The sequence below is a fragment of the Portunus trituberculatus genome, chromosome 22 (assembly GCF_017591435.1).
Source record: "Portunus trituberculatus isolate SZX2019 chromosome 22, ASM1759143v1, whole genome shotgun sequence".
Taxonomy (NCBI): domain Eukaryota; kingdom Metazoa; phylum Arthropoda; class Malacostraca; order Decapoda; family Portunidae; genus Portunus; species Portunus trituberculatus.
Window position 1 is genome coordinate 8,002,776 of NC_059276.1, and position 8,875 is coordinate 8,011,650.

Genomic DNA, 8,875 nt, shown 5'->3' on the forward strand with positions numbered 1-8,875 from the left:
TTATGATTCATAGTAAGGTGTCTCAGAGGTAGCAGTGTCCCAAGAAAATATCCAGAAAGAGTGTCCTCAAAATTCCAGCGTTTTTAAGAGTCACAGCGGCCGAAGGCACAGTTGTGGACATGTGGAGGACACAAGGGAAGGCGCCCCCTTGGTCACGTCTGTGTCCCCACCCCAAGGGACATGACCCACTCAAGAGGTGGAATCTGTGAAAGTTTTGCTCTCTCTCTCTCTCTCTCTCTCTCTCTCTCTCTCTCTCTCTCTCTCTCTCTCTCTCTCTCTCTCTCTCTCTCTCTCTCGTGTGTGTGTATCTAAAACTTACTGACCAAAACCACGATTATTTTTGCAACTTTTAACCGAGAGAGAGAGAGAGAGAGAGAGAGAGAGAGAGAGAGAGAGAGAGAGAGAGAGAGAGAGAGAGAGAGAGAGAGAGAGAGAGAGAGAGAGAGAGAGAGAGAGAGAGAGAGAGAGAGAGAGAGAGAGAGAGAGTATATCTGCACGAATGGCTCTAAAATGGCAAAAGAACGCCGGAAGAACGCATAAACGAAAGGAAGGTGAGGTCACTAATGCATGCGTAACTTTTTCCTCTTTGATGATTTGAGGAGAAGAGGAGGAGGAGGAGGAGGAGGAGGAGGAGGAGGAGGAGGAGGAGGAGGAGGAGGAGGAGGAGAGGGAGGAGGAGGTAAGATCTGCAGACATCACGTTTCCTCCTCCTTCTCCTTCTCCTCCTCCTCCTCCTCCTCCTCCTCCTCCTCCTCCTCCTCCTCCTCCTCCTCCTCCTCCTCCTCCTCCTCCTCCTCCTCCTCCTCCTTCTTCCTTCTCCATATCCCAATTTTTATATTTTCTTTTAATTTTTTCTTTTATGTTTTTCCCGACCTTGTTCTTCTTCCTCCTCCTCCTTCTCTTCCTCCTCCTCCTCCTCCTCCTCCTCCTCCTCCTCCTCTTTCTTTTATTCTTGTATATTTTTAATTGTATAAGTTTTTTGCAGTTTTTTTTTTTTGGCACCCTCTTCTCCCCACTCCTCCTCCTCCTCCTCCTCCTACTCCTCCTCCTCCTCCTTCTCCTCCTCATTCTTTTAATTACTATGAGATGGCTTTTTATTAATTTTCTTTCTTTTATTAATATGCCTTGCTTCTCCTTCCTCTTCCTCCTCCTCCTCCTCCTCCTCCTCCTCCTCTTCTTCCTTTTTATCGTCCCCCTCCCAACACACACTCACACAGACACACAGATGGTCAGAATGCTTATACGGAAACCACCACACGATTCAACAGTAAACAAAAGAGAGAGAGAGAGAGAGAGAGAGAGAGAGAGAGAGAGAGAGAGAGAGAGAGAGAGAGAGAGAGAGAGAGAGAGAGAGAGAGAGAGAGAGGTTTGGAAAGTTCTGTGTGATTTCTGTTAAGTTTCTTCAATACTCTTGCTGCCACCACTGACTAGCTGATAAGTTCGCACACGCACACACACACACACACACACACACACACACACACACACACACACGACAATCTTACGTTCGCACATTCCATAAATATTTCTTTTCTGGTCAGTGTCCTAAAACTCTCTCTTTCTCTCTCTCTCTCTCTCTCTCTCTCTCTCTCTCTCTCTCTCTCTTATCTGGTCGAAATATATCGCTTAATATTTTCTTCCTTCTAGTCGGTATCTCTTCTAGGTGTGTGTGTGTGTGTGTGTGTGTGTGTGTGTGTGTGTGTGTGTGTGTGTGTGTGTGTGTGTGTGTGTGTGTGTGTGTGTGTGTGTGTGTGTGTGTGTCGTGAGGGCGGAATGGATGGCGGTGTTTGGCAAGGGCAGTTGAGGGACATGGGTGTAATGTTCCTATGTCCTTTATTGCTTGGAATGTAGCGGTGTATACAATGGTTGGTGTGGGTGTTACGTGTGTTGCGTCCTCTCTCTCTCTCTCTCTCTCTCTCTCTCTCTCTCTCTCTCTCTCTCTCTCTACTTCTTACCTTTATCCCAGTAAATCTAACCTCTTCAATACCATGACACGTTTTTTTCATATTTATTCTGCTTACTATTTGGCGATACAGCTTCAGAAACTTCTATGATGATTAAACTAGTGAAGACTCTGGCCATTAATCTTCAGACCTCCATAGAACCTTCGTACTGTCAATAAAATCGCCTAGTCGCACCCAAATATCATGGTAAAAATTGCGTCTTAGTACTGAACGGGTCAAGTACTACGCATACCTTTCTTTTAACCTTCTCCTTACATCTTCCCTTTACTTTATGCCTTCCTAACCCTCCTACCCATTCCTTTTATATCTCACCCTTCTCACTCTCACCTGTTCCTTCTCTCACCTCTCCAGTGCTGCCTGTCACCTTCCCTTTCACCTGTTCACACCTTGGCCTATATTCTGAAACACCTGTGCTGCACCTCTGCCAAATTCAAGAGTTTTTAAGAGTGTTTTTTATGGTTCTACTGACAGATTAACGAGGTTTGTAGATTATTAACTGGTGAAACACTCTTGAGAATCGGGTTAATCATCATTTTTTTTTTTTTTTTTTAGTTTTGGTGAGAGAGTAACTTTGAGTCTTCTTTTTTTCAACTTCTATATATAATGCTCTCAAAACATTTCCCCTCTAATTCCTTTCTTTCCTCTTATTTTCCCTATATTCTCTTCTTCCTTCCAGACTCTAATTTCTATCTCCTAATCATTCACATCTATCTAAACTTCTCTCCCTTCCTCTTCCATCCTTCATTCTTCCCTCCAATCTTTCCTCATGCATCTTTAACCCCTCCATCCCTCGCTGCCTTCCTATACTCATCCAGTCCTTTCTATTTTGCCTCCCACATCCCTCCATTTTAATTTTCTTTCCATTATTCCTCCAACACTTCTCTATTTTCTTTCTCTCCAATCAGTCCTCCTTCTCTTCCTTTTTTTTCTCTTCTTCCTCCTTACTCATCAATCATGTAGTACCTCCCACAATCATTCATATATGTAACACACCATTTCTTCCTTCTATATTTAAATAGTGCCCCATAACATACATTATAATTCATCATTCTCTTTCCTTACACCCCAAATATATCTCCTATACCCCAAAAAACACTCATTTATTTCTTCTATACCCAAATAACACCCATTTCTTCCTCTCTCACAAAATCTTTCACCCATAAACACCCATTTCTTCCTCCTTCACCCACTAACACCCATATTTTCCTCCTTCACCCACTGACACCCATTTCTTTCCCTTCCTTCTTCAGTATGAACTTCAAACGTTTACTGAGAAGCGAGAAACCTCTTGGGCTTTCACGCCTTACGGGGGAGGTGACGTTGACGGCCCTTCCAACGGTCCCGCGCCCCTGCCCTGGGACGTGGAGGCGCACCCTGCACACATGTTTCACGACGAAGTTAAGGTCATGCAGGTAAGAATAGGGCAAAGTGTGTGTGACCTGATGTGATGCTGTGAAATATTGACCTGTGCGTAAGTGTATGGGATTGTCGTGTGTGTGTGTGTGTGTGTGTGTGTGTGTGTGTGTGTGTGTGTGTGTGTGTGTGTGTGTGTGTGTGTGTGTGTGTGTGTGTGTGTGTGTGTGTGTGTGTGTGTGTGTGTGTGTGTGTGTGTGTGTGTGTGTGTGTAAAGATACTAATGCAATACTCATACAGATGTGAAAGGATGAAATACAACAAACTTACAATCTTATGAAATTAACACCTCGCATTTTTTAAACACGACAAACGCGCGGTAAACAAACAGAACCACCAAGGACGGAAGCACCAAACAACACAAAGCACACAATATAACACAGAGTCAAGAGGAAATTAACTCATACACAGGAACACAATCACCTTTATGGCCGAGAAGAAAAACATTGCAAACATTAATATGATGCTTCTCGTTTCCTTCCCCCTTCCCTCTCCCCCCACAGGTCCCCCACACTGCCTCTGTCAAGGAGTGCCACCGCTGTAAAGGCACCGGCTCCCTGCAGTGCTCGGAGTGTCACGGCAAGGGCTGGGTGAGTGCCACGTGTTAGTATGAGTGACAGTGAATGGTGATAATATTTGTGGTGAAATGAAATAGTTAGGTTGTTTCTTTTTCATTTTCCTTCATCTCTTTTCTTCATTTCTTTTTTTTACTATTAATTTTTCTTATTTTTCTTTATTTGTAAGGAGTGGCAGGAATGTTAAGGTTTAGTAAATGTTAATGTTTGTAGTGAAATGAAATATTGATGTGTTTTCTTATTCACCTTCTTTCATCTCTTGCTCATTTCTTCCTTCTAGTATTCATTCTCTTCATTTTTCTTTCTTTGTGTCGGTAAGTAAAAACAGAGAACGAAAATGACAAGCCAAATACCCTACAAACCCCGAATAATGAGAACAAACCCAGTAACCCAAACATTTTAACCACAAGTACATACGATCAGCTGTTCAAAACCAAACCCTTTCACAGCATCTTGACTTCCTCTCCTACAGACACGCTGCCTCTCCTGCCACGGCGACGGCTGGTACACTGACTCCTCGGGGTATAAGGAACGCTGCTTCTATTGCCAGTCCTCAACTCACGGCCACGGGCGCCAGGACTGTCTCAAGTGTAACGCCAAGGGACGCGTCGCTTGCCCGCCTTGTGATAGCTACGGCCAGATTCGTTGCTTCATTCGACTCACTATCACTTGGTGCGTGTCCGTGACCGTGTGTGCGTGTGTGTGTGCCTGTCTGTGCGTGCGTGAGTGTGTGTGTGTGTGTGTGTGTGCATGTGTGTGTCAAAGACTACGAGTACATACGTGGGAGGGAACAAGGAAGAATAGAGGGACAGATTTGGGTACAATATGCAAATAGGTTAACATTGTTTTGTTATTCAATGGCCGATGTGGAAGAGAGAGAGAGAGAGAGAGAGAGAGAGAGAGAGAGAGAGAGAGAGAGAGAGAGAGAGAGAGAGAGAGAGAGAGAGAGAGAGAGAGAGAGAGAGAGAGAGAGAGAGAGAGAGAGAGAGAGAAACACCTTAATAACAAAACACACCACCTTCCTTTGTACTCCTGCAGGAAGGTGAACACTTCTGAGCACATCGTGAGGAAGGGAGCGCTGCCTGAGGCCCGCGTGAAGGAGGTGTCGGGGCAGGTGGCCTTTGAGGAGGAAGGAGCCCGCATCCTGCCGCTCACACAGTTCCCCGATAACACTATTAACCTTGCCTCGTCCCAGCTCGTCAACAACCATAAAAACGCCTTCCTGGATGAGCGGATCTATGCCCAGGTGAGCTTCTACCACAAAGCGACAGGGAAAGGCAAAAACACGAGAGATTAGCGACAGACGAGGGTTTACTGCGGCGGTGTTTGGTGCCTGGTCTTTGGGTCGTGTCTCTGCAGGTCATGTTTAGTGAGGCTTTAATCCACGAGGTCTTGCTTCCCTGGTTCTGCCGCTCTGGACTTCACGGGGTGGCTTGCCTCGTGGTTCCAGTGGTTCTTTATTCTCTACTTGGCTCACATGTCTGTTTGGTCTATATTTAAACGTTTTAATTACTTTTCTTCCATTTTTTTTTTTTTTTTTATGCAAGAAGGGAAGCCGGCCAGGGGCAACAAAAACCTCAAAAAAGAGGCCCACATGATTGCCAGTTTCCTTAAAGAACTACAGAGTTATCCAAAAGTCTGGGATAAATATCTTGAAACCTCCCTCTTAAAAAAAAGTCAAGTCGTAGGAAGATGGAAATACAGAAGCGTTAAATTTAAAGAAAAACTGGAATATAATAAGTAGAACCTTCTTCATATTTTCAAATTTTATCGTACTCTGTTAGATGTATTCTCATTAGAGCTCATTAGAGTTCAGAGTTAATGACTAATTCACCCCACGGTCCTTAACAAAATGGTTCTTTTTCCTACAAAATGTTACAGCGACACCGGGAGGGGAGAAATGTCCAGCCAATTAGTCCGGAATGGGAAGTCGAATCTCACACGGACTGGAAAAAAAATGTAGGGAGAAAAATTTTACCTAGTGCTATTGGCGATGGAAAGTTTTGTTCAATGTCCCTTGTTTATCATGGAAAACGAGCCTAAGTAAAACCACGAGGTAAAGTTATCTTAACCGTGGTGAGCTGGACAGAAGCAGGGACCATGACAGTAACAGTACACCATCACAGCTCACCACTACAGCTTACCACCAAAGCTCACCACCACAGCTCACCATCACAACTCACTACAACTCACCATTACAGCTCACCATCACAGCTCACTCCCACAGCTCACCATCAAAGCTCACCACTACAGCGCACCACTACAGCTCACCACTACAGCTTACCAGAACAGCTCACCATCACAGCTCACCACAACAGCTCACCACTACAGCTCACCACAACAGCTCACCACTACAGCTCACCACCACAGCTCACCACCACAGCTCATCCTTACAGCTCATCACCACAGCTCATCCTTACAGCTCATCACCACAGCTCACCACAACAGCTCACCACAACAGCTCACCAAAACAGCTCACCACTATATCTCACCACTAACGTCCTTCCACTTCCACAGAGGCACCAAGTCCGCATCGTACCCGTGGCGGAGGTGGAATACGGTTTCAAGGGCGGGCCGGGCAAGTTTTGGGTGTATGGCTACGAGAACATGGTTTACTGCCCTGACTACCCCCACACCTGCTGCTGGGGTTGCTGCTGTGTCATGTAGGGCGCCAACACCTCCTGCAGCACCTCCTCCTCCTCCTCCTCCTCCTCCTCCTTCTCAAAAAAAACGTGGATCTCCTTCTTCGAGTATCTTCGGATGCTTCCTCGAGGTCCTCCTTCAACGACTCTCCACATTCCTCGCTACTCCTCGACGGTTTTCACTCCTCCTGAAGGCTCTGAAGGTGCTCCTGTAGTGGCCGCGTCAGGACGGCACTAGGAGGCTTTGCGGGGAATTGGATTGAAAGGTGGTGAGGTGCGAGCCGGCGCGGGGGCTTAGCCAGGTAGAGAAACAGGTAAAGGGAACAGGTAATCTAGAGGTAACTTACACCTGTGAGCCGCCGATGCGCTAAAGGTGGTGAAACTCAGGTAAATTTTTTTGATATGTAAAACTACCCTTCCCAGACTCCCAACGGGGCCTGGGATACCTTGAGTTTGCTTCCACGCCCCAAGAGGATCGTGCTAATCATGCTAATAACTGCCAGAACCAAGACCTTCTTCTCTTCCCACGGTGGAGTACTAGGATCTTTTCAAATGTGTTAGCGTGAGCGAGGCAATAGCGGGAGTTAGATACGCGTGTTACTGCGCCAAAAATACTTGCTGTTACCTTGATGGTTCACTGTAAGCTTTGTTAAATTGTGATTGAGGTTTTGAATTGTCACCTCAGTCCCTACCACCATCACCATCACCACTATCACCACCATCACCACCACCAACCATTCTAGACGCCACCACTACCATTAGCATCACCATTCTAATCACTATCACCATCACTTATTCGCCATTAGTGCTGAATCATCACTGTCATCACCACTCTCATATCATATCACCATTATTTTCATCACTGTGCCATCATTAGCATCACTATCATTATCATTTTCACTATTATCATATTAATGCTAAGAAGGGAGGAGGAGGAGGAGAAGGAAGAGGAGGAGGAGGAGGAGGAAAATGAGATCACGAAACAGACAAGGAAGAAATATAGTGGTGATGGCGGTGATGGTGGTGATGGTGGTCTTAAAAATGGTGAATTCATATAAAAATATTAAAAAAAAATAGATATAAACCTAAATCACAAATATACATCACAAATATACATCAAGAATTACTACGGAAATACAACGGAACAGAACGTTATAGCATACGCATACATCACGTACAGTGGAGAGCGATTAAGAGACGAAGCGAAACAAAATATAAAGAAGAAATATGAACGCTAACGAAAGAAAGTAGAATGGAATACGAAACAAAAAGAAAAAAACATGTACTTTTCATAATTCACGTCTGTACTGCACCAAAAACTGTCATAAAATTTAGTCTCACACGAAGCAATGGCAACGTAAAAAGAACAAAGAAATTACCTTCGTGCAGGCATTGCGTGAGTGTTTGGGAAGGCCAGGCACCTCACGCCATCCGCTCCTCACCTGTTTCTCGGCCCACACCTGACATTGTATTTAAATCATGTACCATTTGATATTTTGTACCGCTGATACCTCTTACGGGACGACACACAACTCTCGTCAGAAGCAGTACCAGCCTCGGCGCATTCCTTCTTTGCAAGGTTTCAGAAACACATAACTAGGTAAACCTTAATTAATACACGCTCGAGGCAGGTACGTACGCGCAGGTTAATTCCTTTTCTTCCTCTCCGTGGACTTTTACCTTTCCCCACTAAAAGTTTGTGAAAAGAATATGTTGCGTCGAATATCGCCAGCGCACGTTTAATGGTGTTTGTCAAAGGTATTAATGGTCTTTTAAGTTCCGTTTATGTTTGCGTAAGTTGTCACTGCGCGGGCGGTGTTCGACATAAATACAGGAGAAAGCAGCAAGACGCCTTAGAGAGCTCCCAGGCATCCGAGTCCCCCCCAGGAATAGAAGGTGATGCTGAACGGAGGTGAGACGAGATAATGCTCCAGTGAGAATACGTACTAATACACATAATATAAGGCAAATATGAGGGTTAGCAGTGCAGAGAAGCGTTAGAGGCAAAGAAAGTTAGGGAGAATGGGGAAAATAGATGAAACTTGTAGATTATATTATGATTGCAGAAAACGGGAAATGAGAATGGCGTAGACGGTATAATAGAAAACGAGATTGGGAAAATATACGTTAGTGAAATCATGCTATTCGAAAACACTTACACTATGTGACGTTTACAGGAGACGCGATGCTCCTGGGACGGAAAAGTGACTGAAAGCGAAAAAGCAACGGGAAGTTTACGTTAAGTTACAGGTGAAGCACTCGTGTTTACCTGTATATCACC

The 8,875-nt window shown here is 44.9% G+C and overlaps 1 protein-coding gene across 6 annotated transcripts in view; it reads left to right on the forward strand.

Annotated features, from left to right (window-relative positions):
* The window catches only part of LOC123507415 (protein SSUH2 homolog), a 264,828-nt gene extending 257,299 nt beyond the window's left edge, over positions 1-7,529 (forward strand). For all 6 annotated transcript variants that reach the window (XM_045260247.1, XM_045260248.1, XM_045260249.1 and 3 more), the window contains 5 exons: positions 3,215-3,376; positions 3,881-3,967; positions 4,425-4,624; positions 4,991-5,198; positions 6,470-7,529. In XM_045260247.1, the coding sequence (XP_045116182.1) occupies positions 3,215-3,376; positions 3,881-3,967; positions 4,425-4,624; positions 4,991-5,198; positions 6,470-6,619 (807 nt within the window). In that variant the 3' untranslated portion in view covers positions 6,620-7,529. The remainder of the gene's footprint in view (positions 1-3,214; positions 3,377-3,880; positions 3,968-4,424; positions 4,625-4,990; positions 5,199-6,469) is intronic.
* The last annotated feature ends 1,346 nt before the right edge of the window (positions 7,530-8,875 follow it).